At 41.5% G+C, this 26,427-nt stretch overlaps 1 protein-coding gene across 6 annotated transcripts in view; it reads left to right on the forward strand.

Annotated features, from left to right (window-relative positions):
* Positions 1-605: 605 nt before the first annotated feature.
* The window catches only part of Wdr33 (WD repeat domain 33), a 104,284-nt gene continuing 78,462 nt past the window's right edge, over positions 606-26,427 (forward strand). Inside the window, exons 1-4 of one of the 6 annotated variants that reach the window (XM_031365216.1) lie at positions 606-816; positions 17,191-17,283; positions 24,821-25,047; positions 25,545-25,613. In XM_031365216.1, the coding sequence (XP_031221076.1) occupies positions 24,844-25,047; positions 25,545-25,613 (273 nt within the window). In that variant the 5' untranslated portion in view covers positions 606-816; positions 17,191-17,283; positions 24,821-24,843. The remainder of the gene's footprint in view (positions 817-17,190; positions 17,284-24,820; positions 25,048-25,544; positions 25,614-26,427) is intronic. The other 5 variants (XM_031365215.1, XM_031365217.1, XM_031365218.1 and 2 more) reach the window with 5 other exon arrangements.

Consider the following 26,427-nt stretch of genomic DNA (forward strand, 5'->3'; position numbering starts at 1 on the left):
TTTTGAGACAGGGATTCTCTGTGTCGCCTTGGCTGTCCTGGAACTCACTGTGTAGACCAGGCTGGCCTCGAACTCAGAAATCCGCCTTGCCTCTGCCTCCCAAATGCAGAGATGATTTAAGGTGTGCGCCACCACTGCCCGGCAGTCCACATCCCTTCTTATAATATCTATTTTGTGTATGTGTGCACAATAAGGAACAGTACAGTGGTCGGGAGAATTTGTATTTCTTTCTCACCATGTAGGGCTGGGGATCAAGCTAAGATAGTCAGGCTCCTTTACTGGATAAACCATCTCACCTGCTTATGGGCTGGCTGTTCGAGATAGACCTTCGAACTCCCGGTAATCCTCCTGTCTCAGACTCTTAAGTACTCGGATTACAAGCGTGAGCCACCATACGCGGCTTTAACAAGTATCTTATTTAGTTTTGTGAAATGGGATGTTCTGAGAACGTGCAGGGCGGCTCACGCGGTGAGGAAAGTAAGGGGAAAGGTCCCTGCGTTAAAATAGCTCCTTCAGCTACCAAGACGAACTCAAATCTCCGGGCGCCGGTGTCCAAGCCCCACCCCTCACCTGCGCGCATGCTCTATTTGAGCCCTACGGTAGACCTGCGGCACAGGCGCGCGGGGCGTCGCGCCGTGAGGCCGTGATGACGCACAGGCGCACGCTCGGTGGCTCCTCGGGGAAGATGGCGGCCGCATCTTTGAAGGAGAGGAATTGAGAGTGGGGAGAAGGGAAGAGGACCAGACGGGAGAGACATTCCCTGCGGCGCCTAAGGACGCTGCGCTCGCAGTTAGGAGCTCCTCCTGGCCCCCCACGGTAAGTCCGCCGTGGAACCTGGGAGGGCCGCGGGCGGTCGCGCTCCGCCATTTTCGGGCCCGGCCGTTGCGTGCTTCGGGGGTCCGGAGGGGACAGGTCGCGGGAGAGAGGAGGACGGACATTTGCCGGGCCGGCCGCGGCTGGCGGGAGTCCCAGCGGAGGGACTATGCGGAGGAGGCCGTGAGGCCACCTAGGCCCAGCTGGGACAGCGAGGCCGGCCGCAGCGACGCGAAGTTCGGAGGAAGGAAGCGCGTTGGGAGGAGAGGGGAGTGGAATCCAGTACGGCTTTGAGGGCTGCCTACAAAGGGGCTGGAGAAGTTCCTGGCAATCCCGAGAAAGAGCTGGAGATACAGTCTGGGTGCTTTCGAGAATCGAGGTCCGTGCAGGGGGCGGGAGAAAGGCAGAGTCTTGCTCTTTTGCACGAGTTTTATTCCTATGTGGCTGCATACAAATATCCCATTAAGCATTGATTCTCCATTTCCAACTGGAAATTAAATTCTGGTCTCTGGATAGGAGAAAAAACAAAGGCCTCCTGGCATCTAGATATTTATGGTACTAGAAAGTCAGTCTCTCCCTCCCCCGCCCCCTCTCTCCCCCGCCCCCTCTCTTCCCCCTCCTTCTCCCCTCCCCCTTCCCCTCCTTCTCCCCCTTCCTCTCCTCCCCCAGTTTCTTTTGAGACTGGCCTAGTTGTATTGCCTATGTTCACCTAGAATTTCCAGTCTTCCACCTGCCTGGGCTAGCGGTCCCTTTTTTGTTTGGTTTGTTTTGATTTTTTTCTATTGATACAAGGTTTCAGTGTATAGCCTAAGTTTCCAACTCAGCGGCTTATTAGTCATCCTGGCTTATTGTCCCAGACATTGGGGATGATGAGCCTGAGCCCCACTAGACTCGGCTGTAACCCAGGCAAGCAACTCACTTCCTATGTAGCTGACCTGGCCTTACTCTTGGATCCTCTTGCTTCTACTTCCCGAGTGATGGGATTACAGACCTGGAGCATCACACGTGGCCGACATAGAGTTCCTATGCTTTTTTTCTTTTCTTTCTTAAATTAAAGAATTGTTAGTGTATGCGTGCGTGCTTGAGTGCGTGTGTGGTGGTGGGGGAGGGAGGGAACACGCTCGCAAGCGCGAGCCCTCGCTTAAGCTCTCTTAGTATGTCTGAGGACAGTTTTCCTGGAGAATGCTTTTCCACAAATGAGTCTTGAGTTTAGGTTGCAGTAGGTGGTTTAACCGCCGAGCCATCTATTAGGACACATTGTCTGTCTATCTGTTTCCTTCTTTCTGTATGTCTGTCTTTCTACAGAAAGTAAGCGTTGATATTTGGTTTTAATCCTTGTGGTCTTTCTGGAGTAAATAAGGGAGATGTTGGATTACCTTCTTGGATTGAGAATGAAAGTCAGGAAAGTGTGTGTTCACATGTGTAAGGACTGTCAGGAATGCTTTAAAGTAGTTTCTATACGAGAGGGATTTTGGGAGCTTTGGAAGACAGGAACCAAGCCACAGTGGTTACATACACCTCTTGGGAGCAAAACTTTCATGAACACTCTTGACATAATGCAGGCAGCTTTTTGCCTATGAATGTTTAACCCAAACAAAGCACTTAGTGACCGTTAAAAGAAAACACTTTAATTGTTTCCCTGGTGGCATTTTTTTCTTTTCTAATCTTAATTGCATTTGGGACCCACCTTTTGTTACTATTCAGTATTTGTGCATTTTTAATTCATTTCCTTACCCAGTAAAAGGCAATATACTGTACAGATTTGTGTTTGAGCCAAAATTTGAAGTGCTGTATTTAGTTTATTTACTATAAAGATTTGGAGAACATTTTTGACACCTTTTTCCTAGTCCTGGGAAGAAGTTGGTTTACATCACATTGCATTAGAATAAGTAATTTGGCTGTGGTGGTACACAGCACTTGGGAGACAGAGGCAGGTGCATTTCCCAGTTCAAGGCCAGCCTGGTCTCCAGCCTGAGTTTTAGGATAGCCAGGGCCAGGGCTACACAGAGAAATCCTGGGGAAAACTAAAACCAAACCAAACCAAACAAAAAAAAGGAAAGAAAATAAATTAATGAAGCTAAAAAGTTAGTTCTCATTCCATTCTTTGGTTGGTAAAAATATGAAATGACGCCGAGCCGTGGTGGTGTACTCCTTTAATCCCAGCACTTGGGAGGCAGAGGCAGGTGAATTTCTGAGTTCGAGGCCAGCCTGGTCTACAGAGAAACCTTGTCTCAAAAAAAACCAAAAAAAAAAAAAAAAGAAATGACTAATTTTGTCATCACAGTTTTTTTAAGGTTTTATTTATTTATTGTATGTATGTGAGTACATTGTATCTGTCTTCAGACACTGTCATCACAGTTTTATCTTGACCTAAACCTTTAATAATATTTTTACTAACCTTGCTTTTTTAGAGCTTTCTAAGTAACAAAAAGTCCATTTTTCTTCTCTCATTACTTTTTTGTTTGTTTGGTTTGATTATTGCTAAGCTCAAACTTTTGTATATCAGTAACATTTCATAACTCCAACAAAGATTTATTGAAAGTTTTAATTATAAATTTGTAGGAATGTATTTATGTAATACTCTTGAGGTTATAGATAATAAATTTGGTATTTTACTTCTATTTTTAGATTTTAGGTAAAATAGTGTTGAAGTTAAATGGTCAGTATAAAAACATTCTTTATGTTATGGGTGTGTGTAGAGGTCAGAGGACAAATGACAGGAGTTGGCATTCTCCTTCTACCATGTGGCTTCTGAAGCTGTCAGCTGCCTCTATCCACTGAGCCCGACACACCTCTCCTTGATTAGTTATAGTACTTAAGGATTTTATCTTTGTTCTTAAGTGTGGTCTAGGTTTAAGGTTTCAGCTTGCTCGTGTTCTTTGGTGACATACTTTTCCCACTACGAAACAGTTATAGATACAGAAGCTTGTCAGCATGTTGGAGAATATGACTTCCATTACTGCTACTCTTTTCTGCACCGTAAACATTTCAGCAATTCATAGGTAGAGTAACAACTTCATAAAATTTGCCTGGTGTCTTATTTTCATTATTTGAGTGTTTATAGATTCCAAACTTGAGGGAGATGTGTTGGAAAGAAAATCATGTGGTTCTGTAGCAGGTCTGAAAGCTAGCTTTGTAGTGGGAGGATGTGGTGAGTGTTGAATTGGGGGTCTTATCTATTGTAAGTGTGTGCTCTGTCACTGAACTAAACCTCAGCTCTGAGTGGGCCAGTTTCAGAATGGGACACTTGGAGTTTCAGTCTCCTTACATATAAACATACTAATCATCATGGCTGCAAGAGTACACTACTGTAATCCCAGCACTCCAGGAGACAGAGAGAGGTAGGCAGTGTGAGGGCAGTCTGCCCATAGAGTGAGTTCCAGGCCAGGCAGAGTACATAGTGTGAAACCCTATCTCAAAAAGACAAAAAACAAAAAAGCAAAAGTGATTTCACCATTCCCAGCCCCAGTAAGAAATATGAAGATTTATTGACTGCATATGCTGCGTGTACTCACTGCTGAGCTGGACCAGGGTGGCCTCACAGAGACCTCCTTGTCTTTGCCTCCCCAGTGAAGGAATTACAGACGTGTTCTACCACTTCATTCATTTGTTGATGGGCATCTGGATTGGTTCCATTCCTGCCTATTGTGAATAGCACAGGGAGTGCAAGTATCTCTGGTGTGTAAATTTAAGTTTATACATATGTACCTAGCAGTGGGGTAGCTGGGTCATCAAAAATTCTTTTCAGTTTTTGAAGAATTCCATAGTGGCTGCATTTGTTTACATTTCTACCAGCAGATTTGAGTTAGGTTTCTTCTCTTCTCACATCCTTTCCAGCATTTTTTGTCTTTAGTCAGGGTCTCATGATGTCACTCTGGTTGGTTTGAAACTTACTGACTCTGCCTATCTCTATATCCCCAGTGCTGGGATTAAGGCCTGCTCCAGCACTCTTGGCCAGCGTTTCTTTTAAGGTTCATTTTTTGTGTGTATAGATGTTCTGACTGCATGCATGTTGGTGTACCATGTGTATGAAGAGACCTAAGAACCTTGAACTGGAGTAACATGGTTACTGGGAATGCTGGGAATTGAACTTAGCTTTTTTTTGTTGTTGTTGTTTTGTTTTTGGGCTGGCCTTTTTGATTGGAGTGATGTGGAGTCTCACAGCAGTTTTAGTTAGCAATTTTCCTGATTTTGTGTATTTTCTTCATTTAGGAGTTTGTTTGAGACAGGGCATTCTGTAGTTCAGGCTAGGCTGTCCTTAAAGTCAGGCAATCCTTTTTTTGTTTGTTTTTGTTTTTTGAGACAGGGTTTCTCTGTGTAGCCCTGGCTGTCCTAGAACTTGCTCTGTAGACCAGGCTGGGCTTGAACTTGGGCACCTGCCTCTGCCTCCCAAGTGCTGGGATACCACCATACCCACTCTTGAGACGGGCTCTTAACTTTATAGCCTAAACTAGCTAGCTAGCTGACCTCAAATCTGCAGTGATCTGTGCCACCACTTCATCTTGATATTTTCCAATTATATGTTTAAAGCGTATTTAAATATTTTCTTTGATTCTTTAAATTTTTTTTTATGTGCATTAGTATTTTGCTTGCCCATATCTGTGTGAGGGTGTCGATTCCTTGGAACTGGAGTTACAGACAGTTGCTGCCATGTGGGTGCTAGGAATTGACCCAGGGTCCTTTGGAAGAACAGCCAGTGCTCTGAGACACCTCACTAGTACAAAAACTATTCTTTTGATTTCCTTTCTTTTTTTTTTGGTTTTTCGAGACAGGGTTTCTCTGTATAGCTCACTCTGTAGACTAGGCTGGCCTCGAACTCAGAAATCCACCTGCCTCTGCCTCCCAAGTGCTGGGATTAAAGGCATGTGCCACTACCGCCTGGCTTCTTTCTTTTTTCTTTTTTGAGACAGGAGGGCCTTAGTATGTAGCTCTTGCTGGTCTGGAACTCACTATGTAGACCAGGCTGGCCTTGAATTTTGCTCAACCTCCCAAACCTCTTGTTGCCACTGCCTCCTGAGTTCTGAGACTATAGATAGGTGACATCATAGGCAGCTTAAAGAAGTAAACTTTCTAAAGATTTATTTATTTTTATTTATATGAGTACACTGTAGCTGTCTTTAGACACACAACAGAAGAGTACATCAGACCCCATTCCAGATGGTTGTGAGCCACCATGTGGTTGCTGGGAATTGAACTCAGGACCTCTGGAAGAGCAGTCAGTGCTCTTAACTGCTGAGCCATCTCTCTAGCCCTTAAAATTTTTTTGATTGGGGGATAGATGTAGCCCAGGGTAGTTTCCATAAGATAGACTTAACCTAATATGTACCTGGCTATTTTGTTTTTTTGTTTGAAGTTCTTAGACCACCTTGTGCATGTTGGTCAAGCACTTTTATCATTAAGCTATATATACATTTGTGGACTGTTTTTTTAAACCTTGCCAAAGCTTGTCCTGAACTCAAGGGTTCCTCCCGATTCAGCTATACTGTTGTGTATCTTTTTTTTTTTTGTCCTGGAACTCACTCTGTAGACCAGGCTGGCCTCAAACTCAGAAATCACCTGCCTCTGCCTCCCAAGCGCTGGGATTAAAGGCGTGCGCCACCACCGCCCGGCCCAATGCAAGATTCTTATTAGATTTATGATATGCAGATATTTTCTCTGTAGTTTTTCATTTCATTTTTTTGTGTTGTGTAGGATAACAACCCAGAGTCTCCTACATTCTAGGCTGTGCTCTGCCAGTGAGCTGTACTGTATCCAGCTTTCTTTTTCATCTTTTAAAAAAGATTTATTTTTGTTTTACATGCTTTTCCTGCATGTATGAGTGTACCACATGCATTCAGTACCTGCAAAACCAGAAGAGGGTACCAGATCTTCTGGACTTGAAGTCAGTTGTGGGCCACCATGTTGGTACTGGGAACTGAACTTGGGTCCTCTGAGCAAGAACACCAAGTATTCTTAACCACTGAGCCATCTCTCCAGCCTCACTTTTTTCTTTTGTGTGTTTTATGTGTGTGGTATGTATGTATGTGTGTGTGTGTGCGTGCATGTGTGTGTGTGTGTGTGTGTGTGTGTGTGTGTGTGTGCGCGCACGCACGCACATGGTAAAGGTTGATGTTGAGTGTTTTCCTCAATTGTTTTAGTTCTTTGAGACATGGCTTTCTCACTGACATTGTTTGAGCTAGACAGCCTCTCTCCCCATGCTGGAACACATTCCTGTGCTTTTTCCTGGGAATCTGAGCCTCTGGCCAGCCTCTCTCTTTGCTTTCTTTGTGCCGCATATATGTTCACAGGGAAGGGAAAGAAGAGTGTCAAGTGTCTTGTTCTATCAGGCCCTCACTTAATTCCTTTGAGACAGGGTCTCATTGACTTTAGAGCCACACCTCAATAATCCTGTCTTTGGCCCCCCCCCCCCCCACAGTGTTTGGGGTTACTGGTATGTGTAGCCACATTTGGCTTTTAAAAAGGCCAGGATGGCCTTAAATTCAAAGATCTGCTTATAGAATGGCGGGATTAAAAGTGTGCTACACCTGGCCATTTTACAAAGCTTAAGCATCCGCAGCTAATATTCTTGTTGCTACCAGTAAGTTTTGTAATTGTAGCACCCCCCCACCCCCACCTTTTCCCCTTTCAACCTTGGGGAAAGGGGAATTTTCTGACAGCTTATTTTATGTAATTATTTTGTATAACCAAGGTAGTGTTCTTATTAAATATTTATTATTCATTTGCTTATTTGTTTGTTTATGGTTTTTGGGTTTTTTGTTTTTGGTGTTTTTGAGACAGGGTTTCTCTGTGTAGCCATGGCTATCCTGGAACTCACTCCATAGACCAGGCTGGCCTTGAACTCAGAAATCAGCCTGCCTCTGCCTCCCAAGTGCTGGGATCAGAGACTTCTGCCACCACCACTTGGCTAATTTTTATGTCATTTGCCATTTGAAAATTACGTTTGTGATATTTTGTCTACATGTATGTATATATACCCACCATATGCATGCCTGGTTCCTGTAAAGGTCAGAAAAGGGTACTAGATCCTCTGGAACTAGAGTTAAGAATGCTTGTGAGCCACCCTGTGGGTGCTGGGAACCAAACCCAGGTACTAACAAGCCAGAGCAACAAGTCTCTTTACCTGCTAAGACTTCTCTCCACCCCCTTCATGTACATTTTAAGGTACACTCTCATTGTATTCAGGTACTCAGTCTTGCTTCTCCTACCTCAGAGTCCTAAGTGCTAGGAATACAAGTGTGTATGCCATCATGTCTGGCTCATCACTAGCCCTTTTGACTGTGTACTTGTATTTACTTTGTTTTTGTTTTTTGTTTTTTGTTTTTTTTTTAAAGATTTATTTATTATTATATGTAAGTACACTGTAGCTGCCTTCAGACACACCAGAAGAGGGCGTTGGATCTCATTATGGATGGTTGTGAGCCACCATGTGGTTGCTGGAATTTGAACTCAGGCCCTTTGGAAGAGCAGTCGCTGCTCTTACCCAGTGAGCCATCTGTCCAGCCCTTGTATTTACTTTGTAAACCTAGTAATGGATAAAATAATACGACCAACCTATGCATTAACCTATGTATTAATTTCTGTTTCATACTAGTCCAGATATTCTCAACATGTAGATTTTTGCCCCTTTGGGGGTCAAAGGACCCTTCTACATTGGTCGACTAAGGCTACCAGAAAATACAGATATTTTTACATTACAATTCGTAGCAGTAGCGAGATTACAGTTAGGTTGGGGGTGTTACCACAACATGAGGAATTGTATTAAAGGGTCAAAGCACTAGGAAGGTTTAGAACCACTATACTAGTAGGTACAAAAAAACCCACGCAGTTTTACTTAAGAATATCATTAATTTTTAAAAGTGCTAAAATTGTTATACTAAGTATATTTAATTTTTTTATTCTTTTATGCATTCAAGTGTCATTACTCATAGTATACATGTAATCCAGAGGTTGATGTCAACAATCTTTCTCTACTGCTCTCTATCTTACTATTTATTTTTAAATAGAGAGGGTTTTACTATGTAGTCCTGGTATGTTGGCCTCTGTCTCCCTAGTGCCGGGATTAAGAGCTTGCATCACTGCCGTCTGTCTGTTTCTGTCCTTACTGTGTACCCTTCCTCTGCCTCCTGAGTGCTGAGTTTAAAGTTGTGTAACACCTGCATCTATCTCATTTCAGAGAGAAGAGTTTCCTTCTCCCCTGTTTGTTTTGAGACAGGGTTTTTCTATGTAGAGCAGGCTGGCCTTGAACTCACAGAGGTCTGCTTGCCTCTGCCTCTCTAATTCTGGGAACCCTAGCTGAGACAAGTCTCTTATTGAGCCTGGGGCTTGTAGTTTTGGCTAGACTGGCTGCCCATTGAGTTCTAGGGTTCCTCCTGTTTCCCTGTCTCCCACCTCTGTAGTAGTGGATTTGTAAATGTGTACTGCTGTGCCTGGCTTTATTTGTTTGTATTTAGTCTACGTATTTGACATAGTGTGCATGTGGAGGTTAGGGGACAACGTGGCAAAGGAAGTCAGTTGTATAGATTAAACTCAGAGTCTCAGGCTTGTGTAGCAAGCATTTTATCTCTCCAGCTCCAATATCATGTACTTTTTTGAGACAGCAGTTCACTGGGTAATCTTGGCTGGTTTGGAACAACCTAGTAGACCAGGCTGGACTTAAATTTAGAGATCCTTTTGCATCTTACTGAGTGCTGGAATTAAAGGAGTGGGCTACTGAGGCTAGAGACATGACTTAGCAGTTAGGAGCATTTGTTGCTCCTACAGAGGACCTGGTTCATTTATTACCACCTACATGGTGGTTCACAACTATTGGTAACTCCAATTCCTGGCATTCTATGCCACAGTCTGACCTCTGGGCCCTAAAAAATACACATGGTACTTAAGCAGGGAAAATACTCAAACACATACAATAGATTTAAAAGACCTTGTACTGTTCTTCCAGAGGACTTGGATTCCCAGGACCCATTTGGGGCAGCTCCTGTAACCTACCTGTAACTGAGCTCCAGGGAAAAATCTAAAGCCTCCTTGAGCACTTACAATATCCCACACAAATAAACATACATATATAAATAATTAAAAATAATAAAAAGAGGCCTTTAAAAAAGGGTATGTACTACTAAACTATGTTTTTGTTTAGTTTTATTTAAAAGATTAATTTTTAATTATGTGTATTTGGTCTGTGAAGTGCCCATAGATTCTAGAAGAGGATATTGAATCTCTGTGGACCCAAAATTACAGGCACTTGAAAACCACCTGATGTGGGTGCTGGGAACTGAACTCAGATCCGCTGGAAGAACAGGAACCACTCCTAACCCACTGAGCCATCTCTCTACCCTGTTTTTTTTGTTTGTTTGTTTTGTTTTGTTTTGTTTTGCTTTGCTTTGTTTTGTTTTGTTTGCTTTGGGGGGGGCTGTTTATTTATATATTTATTTAAAATAGAATACTTAGGAGAACTAAGTGGCTTAGGTTGGCTTCAAACTTGCTTTTTTGTTTTTTGTTTTTCGAGACAGGGTTTCTCTGTATAGTCCTGGCCATCCTGGCTGTCCTGGAACTCACTCTGTAGACCAGGCTGGCCTCCAACTCAGAAATCTGCCTGCCTCTGCCTCCCAAGTGCTGGGATTAAAGGTGTGAGCACTGCCCAACTTCAAACTTGCTGTTTTTCTACCAGTCTCTTAAATGCTGGGATTATAGGGATACCATAACGCCTGACCCTAGGTAGTGCCTTTATTGGGGGTTATTGTTTGTTTTTTCCAGACAGGGATTCTCTGTGCCCTGGTTTTCTTGAACTGTTTCTGTAGACCAAACTGGCCTCAAACTCAAGAGATTGTCTTGCCTCTGTCTTCCAGGGAGCTGAGATTAAAGGCATGCACAACTACTGCTGGGCCCCAGTAGATAATTTTTGCCATTGTATGAACACTATAGATGGTGCTTATAGGCCAGTATACATGACTCATATTTCCTTCCTTCCTTCTTTGCTTCCTTTCTTCTTTCCTTCCTTCCTTTCTTCTTTCCTTCCTTCCTTCCTTTCTTCCTTCCTTCATTGGGTGTTTGGGTGGTTGTGTTTTTGAGGCAGGGTCTCACTATGCAGCTCTAGCTGTCCCGAAACTTACTGTGTAAACCTTTTTTTGTCTTAGGCTGTCACTTGTCATCCTGCCTCGGCTTTCTAAATACTAGGCATGGTCTATTGTGCCCAGTATGTATACATATATACCTGTACATACACAGAGATAAACATATATTTCCCCTCTAAATAGGAGTATATGTTAAAATAGAATATTATATAGTATACATAAGCCTGTAGTGCCATAGTTTATTGCCATTGTCAAGTACTGTGTGTTGTACATAATTCAGAATTGTATGTGCTATATTTTTATGTACCTGGCAATATAGATTTGCTCATACCAGCATTTCTACAAATCCAAGTAATGCCTTATGCTGTGATGTTGGGGTGGCTGTGACTTTACTGTGCAGCAGATATTTTCATTTTTATTGTAATGGTAAGATACCAAATTTGTTCATGTTGTCTTTTGTGTGCTGTGAAATTTTAATGGGCATCAGAGATCAGGAGTAAAAGAGAAAAAATTTTAGAGAAAATTTTACAGATGTTTATATACTATTGAGATACCATGAATAATTGTATGGTCTAAAAAATTTGTGACTTGGAGAAATTAATTTTTTTCAAAGTACAGACCATCAAAATTAACTAAAGAATCAAGAATCAGTCTCTTTTTTACAAGAGCTAATAGCATCAGGAGCTAAAGAATTTCTAACAAAACTTCCAAAACAGCATAGAACTCAGGTGGCCAAGGGAACTGTGACTATTATGATTTGTGGCTCTGATATTATAGCCAGTATAAGTTCCAGTATAAGTCATTTCTGCCTAACTTGTGACTGCCAAACTAGGTGGGTTTATCTGTCAGAGCTTTTATGTGATGGTAGTTCCTATTCTGCTACATGGTTGTAAAATTTATTGGGTCATCTTAAAACATTCAGGATATTTATTGTTTCTAAACACATCACCTCCTTCCCCATTTCTACCTCCCTTTCCCAACCCGGCGGTGGTGGCTCACACCTTTAATCCCAGCACTTGGGAGGCAGAGGCAGGTAGATTTCTGAGTTTGAGGCCAGCCAGGGCTACACAGAGAACCCTGTCTCAAACCCCCCCTCCCCCAAAAAAAAGATTCATTTATTTATTTTTATGTATGTATGTGAGTACACTGTCACTGTTTTTAGACACACCAGAAGAGGGCATCGGATCCCATTACAGATGGTTGCCACCATGTGGTTGCTGGGAATTGAACTCAGAACCTCTGGAAGAGCAGCCCCTGCTCTTAACTGCTGAGTCATCTCTCCAGCCCTAGAATTCTAATTCTTAAAAACCCTCCAAAAAATAATGAAAATTTGTATTTAATCTGCCTCATACTTTGATATTCTATTTACTCTGTGGTATTGGGATGGGAACACAGGATGGAGTAACAGTATATAAAGCACTGCTGGTTTTAAAAATAGCTTGGCAGTTTTTCAGAAGATTAATGAGAAATTCAAATGACTCAAAAGTTTCAGTTCTAGGTTTGTACTCCAGGAAAAGAATAATACATTCAGAGAAAAAGCTGTAGGGTTAGTGTTTATAGTAGTTTCATTCAAGTTGCTGACAGCATACATTCCAGATGTCTCCAGTGAATGGATAAAATTTGGTTATAGCCATAGAATTTAGCAATAAAAGAAAGGAATAATTAAAACAGCTTGGTTGATTCTTTCAAAACGTCATGGCACACTCAAAGGCTTTATGAAATACAATTTTGTTTGCATGATGTTTGTGAAAATATACTTTAATGATGAAAAACATTTCAGTGGGTGCTGTAGTTAAGATTAGGCGGATTTCTGAGTTCGAGGCGAGCCTGGTCTACAGAGTGAGTTCCAGGACAGCCAAGGCTACAGAGAAACCCTGCCTCCAAAAACCAAAAAAAAAAAAAAAAAAAAAATTGGAGCTCAGTATTAGGGATGCTTGTCTAGCTGTTTGCAAGGACCGGAGTTTGATTTCAGTACTTCAAAAATAAATATAAACAAACAGGTAGATAAACTTTATGGATCATAGGAAAATACTTGAGAAAGATCTCACTAGATGGTATTCACTTTTAATCCCAGCACTCGGGAGGCAAAAGCGAATAGATTTCTGAATTTAAGGCCAGCCTATTCTACAGAGTGTTCCAGGCCTTCCAGGGCTACATAGAGAAGACTGTCTCAAAAAATCAAACCAACCAACCAACCAACAAAACCCAACTCATTAAGGATATCTAAAACAGGGGCTGGAGAGATGGCTTAGCGGTTAAGAGCACTGACTGTTCTTCCAGAGGTCCTGAGTTGAATTCCCAGCAACCACATGGTGGTTTACAACCATCTCTAATGGGATCCAGTGTTCTTTCCTGGTGTGTCTGAAGACAGCAACAGTATACTCATATGCATAAAGTAAATAAATCTTTAAAAAAAGAAGCCAGGCGGTGGTGGCGCAGGCCTTTAATGCTAGCACTTGGGAGGCAGAGGCAGGCCTGGTCTACAGAATGAATTCCAGGACAGCCAGAGCTATACAGAGAAACCCTATCTCGAAAAACAAACAAACAAAGGATATCTAAAACATGTAAAAAGCTCATAAAACATAATTTTTAAAAGGTAGGCAAAAAGGTCTGAGTAGAATTATTATGCTATGTCAAATAAGCATGTAGAAAGATGCTGAGCTGGGCATTGTGCTTGTGTACACTTAAAATCTGGAGGCTAAGGCAGAAGACTTGCTACCAATTTGAGACCAGCCTGGGCTACACATATACTATCAGCCCAGCTAGAGTGACATAGTGAAACCTTGACTCAAAACACATAACAAAAAACCCTCACGAAAAGCTACACACTTAACATAGTACAGCAGGAGTGGTCATTCATTTCTGGTGGGAATGCAAAATGATGTAGACACTTTGGATACAATATAAATGTTTCTTACAAAACTAAGCATCCTTTTACATATAGTATACCAATTGTACTTTTGAAAACCAGTTGTGCTGTTGAAGCACAAATGTATGTTTTTCAGTCAGGGTTTCTCTGTGTAGCCCTGGCTGTCCTGGAACTCACTCTATAGACCAGAGATCTGCCTACTCCTGCCTCCCAAATACTGAGATTAAAGGGCAATTGTACTTCTTGATTTATATAAAAGTTGAAAATAATTTCTCAGAGAATTCTGCACATTAATGCTTATAATACTCAAACTGGGAAGCAACCAGAATGCCCTTCACTAGGTCATAGGTGGCATAACCACATGATGATAATGTATATGAACTAAAAAGATAAGGAAGAACCTTAAAAAGCCTTATTGTTGGGGCTGGAGAAATGGCTCAGTGTTAAGAGCACCGACTGCCCTTCCAGAGGTCCTGAGTTCAATTCCCAGCAACCACGTGGTAGCTCACAGCCACCTGTAATTGGTTCTGATGCCCTCTTCTGGTGTGTCTGAAGACAGCTACAGTGTACTCATATAAATAAAATAATAAAAATCTCTTTTTTAAAAAAAGTGTTATTATTGCGTCTGGCATGTGTGGTGGTGCCTTTAATCCCAGCACTGGGAAGGCAGAAGCAGGCCAATCTGTGTAACTTTGAGGCTAGCCTGGTCTACAGAGCGAGTTCCAGGACAGCCAGAGCTACAAAGGAAGCCCTGGTCTTGAACAACAAACTAAAGAAATGAAGTTGCCCTTAGAGATGGTCGTGAACCACCATGCCATTGCTGGGAATTGAACTCAGATCCTCTGAAAGAACAACCAGTGCTCTTAACCACTGTGCCATCTCACCAGCCCCGTTAACATTTTGGGTTTTTTGTTTTTTTGTTTTTAAAGATTTATTTATTTTATTTATCTGAGTACACTGTAACTATCTTTAGACATACCAGAAGAGGGCATCAGATCTTATTACAGATGGTTGTAAGCCACCATGTGGTTGCTGGGAATTGAACTCAGGACTTCTGAAAGAGCAGTCACTACTCTTAACTGATGAGTCATCTCTCCAGCTCCTCCCTTGTTAACTTTTTAAGTGGGATTAAAAAAATTTTTTTATGTGCTTGTTTGTATGTATATGGGTTTGCCATGTGCAGTCCTGTGGCCTGTGGAGGCTAGAAGAGGGAGGGTGTCATATCCCTTGGAAGGGGAGTTGGCTGTGAGATGCCATGTGGATTCTTGGAACTGAACTCAAGTTTTCTGCAAGAGCAATGAGTGCTGTTAAATCTATACCTGGACACCAGAAGAGGATGCCAGATTCCATTAGAGATGGTTATGTACCCCACCATGTGTTTGTTGGGAATTGAACTCAGATCCTCTGGAAGAGCAGTCAGTACTGTCAATCTCTGAGCCATCTCTCCAGGCCATGGTCCCCAATGTTATTATTTGTCCTTTCAGAAATGTCATGTAAAACCTTAAGCTTTGTACTTTGTTATTTTAGTTGGTGATTGCCTTCTTTATTGCAGTGTTAGAGGAGCCCTGTTAAAAACAAACAAATCAACAAAACCCAAAACAATAAGCTTACTTAAAGTAAGAAAATAAGAGGGCTGGAAAGATGGCTCAGTGGTTAAGAGCACTGACTGCTTTTCTAGAGGTCTTGAGTTCAATTCCCAGTAACCACATGGTGATTTACAACTATCTATAATAGAATCTGAATCCCTCTTGTAGCATGCAGGCTTACACAAAAACCACTCATATGTAAAATATAAATAGATAAAGTTAAAGAAAAGAACATACAGAAAGCTAAGCTGGGTCTGGTAGTACATACCTTTAACCCTGGCACAGGAGACTGATGCAGGCTGGTATCTGACGTGGAGGACTGGAATAGAGCCAAAGCTTCACAGTGAGATCCTGTCTTCAAGAAAAAAAAAGATACCATGTGTTGTATAAATGGGAACATATATCTACTACCACAGCTAATATAGAGTATACCATGTCACTGCTGTGCCTGCAAGCTTGATGCCAAGTGTAGCATGGCATATGTTAAAGTTGTCAAGAATAAGGTCTCCTTTAAGAGATGCCAAGTGAAATTTAGAAAACAAGACGATAATGTAGAAAAAAAGACTGCTATGATTGGACATGCAGAATGAAGTTTGTGTAACTAGCAATATTGTTCATGCCATGAACCAAAATATGGGAGTTAGCCCAGCAAATCGTGCTCATTGTACTAGCTTGCTGCTGGTCCATAGGCTTCTCTAAAGATTTAGTTTGTTAAGGCCTGTGAAAGCCAAGTGGAGGTGACTGAAGATATAAATACAATTTGGAAAGAATTGATGGTCAGCCCAGTGCCTTTGGCTGCTGTTGGGGTGCATACATTGCTGAAACTAAACTGGCACTAAGGTTTTGGCGGCCTCGTAGGAGAGCTGTGTTGCTGGTCTTTGCAACCCCAGTTTGCCCATATTAAAAAAAAAATACAATCCAATTATAATTGTAAGCTATCTGTCTACATTTGGCAGCTCTAACGCTACACTTCCAGCTGTAAGACTCCTTGCTACTTATGGTTTCTCCAGGCCTCATGGTTCCAGGTCCATTGCAGCCTCCTTGTCATCTTCCTTCTCTCTCTTTCCCCTCTCGTGCTCTTCTTTTCTCTCCCAGCCCCCACTCTCAAACCTCTAGTCCACCAATCTCCTCCACTGCCCAGTCACAGGCTCTAGCCTTTACTGACTGGTTAAAATGGGGAGAATGGTCAAATGAGATCACCTGAGTAGGTGATGGACTGCTTGTGGTGGCCTGCTCATCTGGGGCAAACCCTCTTGAAGCAGGACTAACATTGGAATACAGACAGCGTCAAGACAACCCACAGCAGAGCTGTGAATGGAAGCTTTTCTGTCCCTTACAATACGTAATGATTTTTTTGTTTAAAATAATTTGAAAGCAAGGAGTACTATGGAGAAGTACATCATAGGTTGGAATATTGCAAATCAAATCTGTTACCTGATGGGAGAAAATGAAGGTACTTACAAGAAACAATTTTCTCAACACCTAAGCGACCAATAACTCCAAATATGAAGATAATTAGAAGAGGGAGGATGGGGTGGGGAAGAAAGCTCATAATGGTCTATGTAAATTCAGTCTGTGAGAAGAAAAAGACAAAACAAAAGGAGTAGTTGGAAAGAAGATGTTAGAATTTTCCCATGACATCCCTTCTTAGAAGAAAGCTTAGGTAGCTCAGGCCAAGGTCAACTTCCCCAGAACTCAGGGTCAGGCTACTGAGCACTAAACCAGTTTTTAATGAGGATTAACAACAAAACAGTCCTAAGAACCTTGGGGGTAGTGAGAGGGGACTCTGCATGTTTAATGGCTTTATTACTTGTTTTTTGTTACATAAATTACTGATCTATTCTTTTTAATACAGGATCTCATTATGTAGACTGGGATGGCCTTGAACTCAGAGATTGGCCTGCTTTGTCCTCCTAAGTGTGGGGTGAAAGCATATGCCACATGCCAGGTAGGACTCCTATTTATTAATATGGGAACAAAACGAAGAGAATGAGCATGTGATATTTTCATTACTGACCCAGCTAACCATCAGTGTGAACATCTTCAGTTTCATGACAGATTAGGGCTTATATGTCATTTGGGTTCAGGTTTGATCATCCAACTCAGAACCTAGGTGGGTAATTTAAAACAGCTGCAGCCACAGCCAATAACTACCCCACCCCCCTTCTAAAATATTCTAAGACCATAGTATTTTGAAGGTTAGAGGAAATTTATTTCCTAGAAAAGTTCCCCTTTGTACTAGTCCAACATCACAGAATACCAGTCTATCTAAGTGTGTGACCCAAGATCAGGCTGCTGAGACTAGAGGAGGAGCCTGGGCGCTAGTCCTGAATGTGCATTCTCCTTACCTGTGTGGAACAGCTCTCATTGCCTCTGGCAATAGTTTCTGTTATATTTGAGCCCTCTCTGCTGGAGTGACAGTAGGTGGTTGGTCTCTCCTTGTTCCTCCATCCCTCCTTTCTTTCTGTCTAGCTGAGGCTGGTCCAACTTGATAGTTAGCCAAACTCCTGATCCTCCTGCTTCTACCTCCCAAGTACTGGGACTATAGGTGTGCTCCTCCACTCTTCAGGCACATTTGTTATTCTTAGTGGTGTGCTAGTTTTGTGTAAAGTCTGTCAGAATTTGGAAGGTCCCAGAATTCGAAGGGCACCCTGAGTTCAAGGTCAGCCAGTCTTCATGTTGAGACCCTGTATTTAAAAACAACAACAAAAACAAAAAAATAAAAAAAATAAAAAAGTTTTAAGAATAAAAACAAATGGGAATCCTGAACAAATCAGGAGATTACAACTACCCCACCCCACCCCACTCCCCAAAAGACTCTCACTATGTCCATCAGGCTGGGCTGGAATTTTTAGGACTCACCTGATGGGATTAAAGGTGTATGCCAACACTCCCAAGCTGGTCTGGTCTCCCCTCCCCTTCCTTCCCCCTTCTCCTGACCCCCTTCTCCCCTACCCCCCTCCCCTGTTCCTTCCTTCCTTCCTTCCTTCCTTCCTTTCTTTCTTTTTTTCTTTTTCTTTCATGTATGTGAGTATACTGTCACTGCCTTCTAACACACCAGAAGATTGCATCAGATCCCATTACAGATGGTTGTGAGCCACCATGTGGTTGCTAGGAATTGAACTCAGAACATCTGGAAGAGCAGTCGGTGCTCTTAACTGCTGAGCCATCTCTCCAGCCCTCCGAGCTGGTTTTTGTTTTTAAGAATATCTATTATGTGTCTCTCTGTGTGTATACACGCATATACGTGTGTGTGTGTGTGTGTGTGTGTGTGCACTTGTGTTATATATAATATTCCTCCGTGTATGTAGTAGTATTCCCATGGGGTCAGACTGTATTGGATATCCTGAAACTAGAGTTACGGGTGGTTGTGAACTGTTATATGCTCTAGGAGTAGAACCTGGATCTTCTGAAAGAGCATTGTCTACTTACTTTTACTGCTAAGGCATTTATCTGTTAGCCCCTCCTGAGCAGTGAGGCAAGTGCTCTAATACACACACACACACACACACACACACACACACACACAGAGAGAGAGAGAGAGAGAGAGAGCACAATCTCTCTCTAAATATAAAAACATTTTAAATTTGTATTTTGTCATTTTTGTATGTATGTGTGCAGCACCTGTGTAGAAATGTGTCCGTGCATCTGTGTGCACATGTGGGTAGAGGGCAGAAGTTACTTGGTTTATTTCTCTCTATATCAAGGCAGGACCTCTCACTTAGCCCAGAGCATGCTGATTCATTTAGTCTAAGTGGCCAGTTTACTCTGGGGATCCCATTTCTACCTTTCATACACTGGGATTACAGGGGAAGCTACTGTGCTCTCGTGGCATTTACATGGTACAAGGGGTCCAGACTCTGGTCCTGATACTTGATGGCAAGCATTGTACTTGCTTAATGATCTCCCAAGCCCCAACTTACTTTTTAGCTACACATTTAAAAGTATGAAGCCTTATTTGCAAACATGTTCTTTTATTTTTCTTGTTTTGTTTTTTTGAGACAGGGTTTTTCTGTATAGCCTTGGCTGTCCTGCAACTTACTCTGTAGACCAGGCTGGTGTTGAACTCAGAGACCTGCCTACCACTGCTATCATTAAAAGCCTATGCCTCTATACCTGATGAGGAAAATGTTTTTATTGTGTGTGGTTTTTCTCCATTGGACTCTGCCCCAAAGTTATTGTAAACAATCTTGAGATGTTTCTGCTTCTCCTTTACTCCCTGATGTTGAAGTTTGAAATGTGTATTTACGTATTTTTGGGCTATGTTCTATTAGGGAAAACATCACTTATATAGCACGCCTCCCAAGGGCTAGGATTAAAGGCCAGCCTGGTCTACAGAGTGAGTTTTAGGACAGCCAAGGCTACACAGAGAAACCTTGTCTCAAAAAAACAAAAACAAAAAAACAAAAACAAACCCTGCTATTCATTTTCATAAGGTTAAAGCTACTATTTCTTTGCATTTTGTTAATAATTCTAGTTTCATTGTGAAGCTTGAAGGATAACTTTAGGGACTTAGTGTTCTATATGGGTCACTGATTTTTCAAATTTATGTGTGAGGTTTTCTGCTCTTAGACTCTCCTGTTGAAGGAGAGTCGGGAGGGCCAGGCACTGTGCTCTGACTCTGATACTCTATTGCCTAGAGGAGCTGCAACCAAGTATCACAGCCTGGCGGTTTAAATAGTAGACACTTACTACCTCACACTTCTCATTGGTGCAACACAAATCTAAGATGAGAGAAGGGATGGTTCTTGGTGACACTTTTCTGTTTAGCTTGCTGTGTTCTCCTATGGCTATTCTTTGTATTGTCTGAGTCCTAATCTCTTACTATTTAGGTTAGATTAGAACCCTAAAGCTAAATATCATTATGTCTTGAGATACTGGGATTTAGGGCTTTGATAAATGAAGTGAGGTGGGCATAGTTCAATCAGAACACCAACAAAAAAAGCATTATTGAAAGTTTGGCCAAAAGAATTTTCCTTCCTTCCCTCTATCCCTCCCTCATTTTGAGAAAGTCTCATGTAGCCTAGGCTAACCTCAAAGCCTTTATGTTGCAGAACGTTTATCTTCCTTCCTCCACCTTCCAAATGCTGAGATCACATGAATGCACTATGCCCAGCTATTTTTATTTTTCTGATGCTAGGAATTGAAGCCAGAGCATTGTACTGGCTAAGTCATCTCATTCTCTCTATGAAGTAATTTAATGGATTGCCTGACTTGAAGATGAAGCCTGTAAGGCATATGCGAAGTGTGCTCATGGTGTTATATGATGAAGAGGTTTGTTTTTGTTTTATTTAGTGCTAGACTTTTCAGTTTTTTTTTCATTGATTATGTATATGTGGATGGGGCCATGTCTGCTTTGCTGTGTGGGTAGAGATCGGAGCAGGAGCTCATCTGGGTGGTATTTAGAGCAGGTGGGAACTGCTTTCCCTATTCCTGGAAGCCAGCCTTGGAGTTGATTCAGTTGTCTAGTTTAAAAGAATCAGAGCAAAGGAAATGAAGGAAATCAAATAAACTGAGTTGTGAGACCACAGCAATATCTTTGTGTAAACACAAGTTTTACCTAGTTGGAGGGTAGTAGAACATTTATGATTTGATTTTGTATATTTTTCTGAAAATGGGTGTCACTGAGATAGGGATTCTGTTCTGGAACTCTTTGTGTTTCCTTCCTTTCCCTCCTTCTCCCTCCCTCCCCTCCTTCTCCCTCCCTCCCTCTCTCCCTTTCATCTAACATATTCCTGGTTGGCTTTTAATGTGCATAGTAGCCAGGGTGGTCTTGCACTTTGAGATTTCTTCCTTTGTCAAATTGCATCAGCCTGGTTTTATGTGGTTCTGGAGGTGGAACAAGCACTCTGCCAGCCCTTGCAGAACAAATTTTATTCAAAAATTTGTTTGTTGTTTGTGTAACCTTGCTTGTTTTGCATTGGACCTAGTCAGTCCTTGATTTGGGTCTTAGTGCCTTCTATTGTAATACTGAAAATTAGACTGTAAGCCCCACTCACCTAAGGACCAGGTAACTCCCTGGAAGGTTGGGAGTTGTTCTTGGGAAATAAAAAATGCCTCATGGGGAAAAGAGGTTGCTTACGGGTTTGTCTTTATAAACCCCTACAAAATATGTCTCTGAGCCACTCAGGTGGAAGTTCCAGGGAGTAGTCCTGACCAAAGTCCATCTTGGTCAGTATTTAATAAAGCTTGCTTCAGATTTTGCTCAAAATGGCAGAACTGGTTTTTGTCATGCAAATCTTGTAACACTATCCAGCTTCAACAATCCTCAGCTTTGTTATTGTTTCATTTGGTATCTGTTTGAATGTTTTCTTTTCTTTTTTTTTGGGGGGGGGGGTTTCCAAGACAGAGCTTCTCTGTATAGCCCTGGCTGCCCTGGAACTCACTCTGTAGACCAGGCTGGCCTCCAACTCAGAAATCCGCCTGTCTCTGCCTCCCAAGTGCTGGGATTATAGGCGTGCGCCACCACTGCCCCGCTAAGACCAGCCTTGTCTACAGAATGAGTTAGAAGTCCTCTCCCAGAAATAGCTAGCTACCTACCTAGCAAGCTAACTAGATCTAAATATGCTTTTTTGGGGTGGGGGCACTTGGGGCTGTACTTCAGTGGTATTACTTGTGAGATCCTAGACTCAATCCCCACCCACTACCACACTCATTCCCCAAACTCAAGAATTTTTATTTATTTATATTTTACTAAAATTAAAAATGCTACTGGGCAATGGTGGCGCACTCCTTTAATCCCAGCACTTGGGAGGCAGAGGCAGGCCGATTTCTGAGTTCGAGGTCAGCCTGATGTACAGAGTGAGTTCAAGGACAGCCAGGGCTACACAGAGAAACCCTGTCTCGGGAAAAAAAAAAGCTGAATTTATTTTGTGGTGTGTGTGGGTATGTGTGTTTATTATGAATGAATGCATTCATGCCTATGTGTATGTATGTATACACCTATACATGTACACATGTTTGGATATAGAGGACCTCAAGAAGTTGAGGGTGGGAGGTTGGTACTGCCCTCCTACCATTTGAGTCCTGTGAATCAATCTCAGGTTGTCAGGCTTGCCAGCAAGTAAGTGCCTTTAACTGCTGGGCCATCATGCCAGCCCCAAATACACTGCTGCAAACCCCATGCGCCCCCCTCATCTCCATGGTTTCTCCCTGTAGCACTTGTCTTAGATCTCTCTGTAGAACAATCTGGCCTTGAATTTGGAAATTTACCTGCCTCTGCCTCCGCAGTACTGGTATTAAAGTCATGAGCAACCCAATGCCCATGCCTAAGATACATTTTAAGGGGACCTTGGCACACAGCTCAGCATTTGAGAGGTAGACAGTAGAGGATTGAATTTGAAACTAGACTGGGTTACATAATGGAACTGTCTTCAGAACAAATTTAGAAAAAACTTTAGGCCTTTAGAAAATTCGACCTAGATATCTGGAGTGAGACTTTTAATTTAATCTCATTACTGAGATATAGTTGCATTCATGAGATGTCAGTATAAACACATTCCATACCAGCCTCAAGTGCTTTTTATACACAGTAACTCATCTGCAACTCTAAGGGGTGAAATGTCTCTCATCTTGTAATAAATTAACATACTGGGACTGGAGCTAAAGACTTACTTCCTAGTAGAAGAACTGGTACATGAGATGTGTATTGTGTTACCCTGTTGTGTTCTGTATCCAGATTTCAGGTACTGTCACCCTTCCTCTGTCTCCTTGCTTTTTACCCCTGCACAGCCAAAGTGAAAGTAGTACCAAGATGATTTTTTTTTTTTTTTTTCCGAGGCAGGGTTTCCCTGTGTAGCCTTGGCTGTCCTGGAACTCACTCTGTAGACCAGGCTGGCCTCAACTCAGAAATCTGCCTGCCTCTGCCTCCCAAGTGCTGGGATTAAAGGCATGTGCCACCACCGCCCAGCGATGATTTTTATCTGAAGAAAATCATAAAGTTTTTTTTCCTAGGCCCCTTTAAAAATATCTCGAGAATAATGTAAACAAATGTAAGAACAGAAAAATAATGGAAATTACAATCTTCCTTTTGCAATAAGAGCAGTTGTGGTCTCTTCTTTCAGTTCTCTAATTCTGAAATTGCAGTTATTGTACTCAACTATTAATAGGAAGTTTGAAAGGCTTTACAACCTTTTTAGAGGATAAAATAAGTTTTATGATAAAATAGTATAAAAATAGTTTTATGATAATCTTAAAAATAGGTTGACTGTAAAATGTCTGAATTAAAATTTCATTTGAAAATGTTACTAGTGGTGCTGGAGAGAGGCCTAGCAGTTAGAGAGCGTATTGGTCTTGCAGAGGCTTTCAAGAGGACCACAATTTGGCTCCTAGCACCCCAGGTCAAGTAGCTCACAGTCACATGTAATTTAATGCTAAGGGTCCTGGCAACCATATACTGTGTGCACGTATATGAATGAAAATAAAAATCTTAATCCAGCTCCTATTTTTCCTTACCTCCTCTTCCACTTTTATTATTATAAGACTTTTATTATTTTGAAACAAGGTCTTATGTAACATAAGATGGTATGTAAGTTTTTGAAAAATGTTAATACTCAGTTGATGTTTGCCTTTTCTTCCATAGAAGAAACACAAACAACCCAATAATACCTTAAGCCATTATACATTATACATCTTATTCCCTTCCATTGGGGCAATTTTTTACAATAAATGGTTATTAGTACTTATTCTGTAATAAACCCTGTCACACTTTGATCTTTAGTTCCTATATTTATTTGGTGGGGTTTAGACTCAGGACTATATGCATTCTAGGTAAGCTTTCTGCTACTGAGCTGTATCTCCAACCTTCATATTTCATTTTGTAAATAGAGTGTTTGAATGTTGGAAACATCGCAAGGAAGAAAACTGTTAGCTGTTCACTGAGCCTGCTGGTAGCTAGTGGGTAATGGGTTCTGCTGCTTAGCCTAAGACTCTGAGGTTGATGCACATGATAAAAGGAGAGAACCCAATTTGCAAGATGTTGTCTGACCTCCATTCACTTGCCATGTGCCCCTCTCTCCCTGCAAATAAATAATAAAAATTTTACAGCTGGGTTGTAGTGGCACATGCCTTTAATCTCAGCACTTCAGAAGCAAAGGCAGGTGGATCTACAGAGCTAGTTGCAGAATAGCTAGGGCTACAAAAATAAACCTTGTCTTGAAAAACCAATAAATAAACATATTTTAGAGAGTACTCACTTAAAAATGTTTTTAGATTAGGGCCAAAAAAATGAGTTAGAAGCACTGTCTTCTCCAGAGGATCCCTGTTTAATTTGCAACATGCACATGGCAGCTCACCTCTGTCTGTAACTCCAGTTGCAGGGATCTGATGCCCTCTTACGGCCTCTTCAGAATATACCTGCAGGCAAAACCACTGACGCACATTCTGAAAAAGCCTAAAAATGTTTTCAGGTTAGAAAATTAGTTGTTAGCTATAGTTGTCAAGTCATATGTGATATGTGTACTGAAATACTTCGTCTTCTATTCTAGTGACTTAGTAAGAAAACATCACCATGGCTACAGAAATTGGCTCTCCTCCACGATTTTTCCACATGCCAAGGTTTCAACACCAAGCTCCCCGACAATTATTTTATAAGCGACCTGATTTTGCACAGCAGCAAGCAATGCAGCAGCTCACCTTTGATGGAAAACGAATGAGAAAAGCTGTAAACCGAAAAACCATAGACTATAATCCCTCTGTAATTAAGTATTTGGAGGTAAGTGCAGTAGAAGTATTTCCAGTGGCCAAAGTGGTTTTTTTTTTTTTTTTTGTTTTTTGTTTTTGTTTTTTTTTTATGTATATGAGTGCTATATCTGCACACCTGCATGCCAGAAGAGGGCATAAGATCACATTATAGGTGGTTGTGAGCCACTATGTGGTTGCCGGGAGAGTGGTACACATTACAATTGCGGGCTGGGAAAGTGGCTCAGTGTTTAAGAACATGGGCTGCTCTTCTAAAGAACCTGGGTTTGATTCTCAGAATGTACATAGTAGCCCATAACCATCTGTAATTCCTGTTTCAGAGTATCTGTTGCTCTTTTGATCTCTGTTGGTATCACGCATTTATGTGTTGCTTGGTACCTACATGCATACAGGTGAAGGCAAATATTTATACACATAAATTAAAAAAACACACATTAGATCTCATTAATAATTAAAATTTACATGATTGTTGGAGGATGATATACTCATTAGTTAATTTGTTTTTAACAGAATAGGATATGGCAAAGAGATCAGAGAGATATGCGGGCAATTCAGCCGGATGCAGGTTATTATAATGATGTAAGTATAAGTCATTTTACTAGCTTACTAACAATCTCCTTGTTTGGTGATGTAAACTTCAAAGAAAGGGAATTCTGGTTCAAGGTTGTCTCTTACATTTTATAAAGAACATATTTCTGGAAGGGTAATGGAATATGTCTGTATTTACTCAACTTTGTTTCAACCTCAGTATTCCTTTAAATTTGATGATGAATAAACTTTGGGGGCAGAAAGCAATATTCAAATGTTAAATAGCCTCAAAGTCTTTTAATAGAAGGTTTAATTTTTTTTTAAATTTATTTTATGTGTATGAGTACATTGTAGCCATCATGTGTTTGCTGGGAATTGAACTCAGGACAGCCCCTGTCGCTCCGGCATAGGTGCAATACGCTATAGCTGTCTTCAGCTTCAGATGCACCAGAAGAGGGCGTCAGATCTCATTACTGGTGGTTGTGAGCCACCATGTGGTTGCTGGGATCTGAACTCAAGGACCTTTGGAAGAGCAGTCAGTGCTCTTACCAGCTGAGCCATCTCGCCAGCCCCCAAAAAGTTTAATTTTAAGTTTGGGTTTTTGCAAACATGCTTTGCTGTATTGACTTTGAGAAACAATTTAGGAAATATGGTACTTAGACACTGAAAGTAAGTTCCAGTTTAATGCTAATAAGTGTTTAACTTTATATCTAAATTCTCTTTTCATTAATGTAGAACACTTTTAATCTCCTAATGGCTTGTAAAATTTATCCTGAAGTTTTCTTTACATGTTGAAATAATTATCTTGCATGTACTGGTGTACCTTGTTTCTTTCCTGTGTGTTTATCTAATGTTCTTTTTCTTT

Source organism: Mastomys coucha, unplaced genomic scaffold (assembly GCF_008632895.1).
Source record: "Mastomys coucha isolate ucsf_1 unplaced genomic scaffold, UCSF_Mcou_1 pScaffold13, whole genome shotgun sequence".
NCBI classification, from domain to species: Eukaryota; Metazoa; Chordata; class Mammalia; order Rodentia; family Muridae; genus Mastomys; species Mastomys coucha.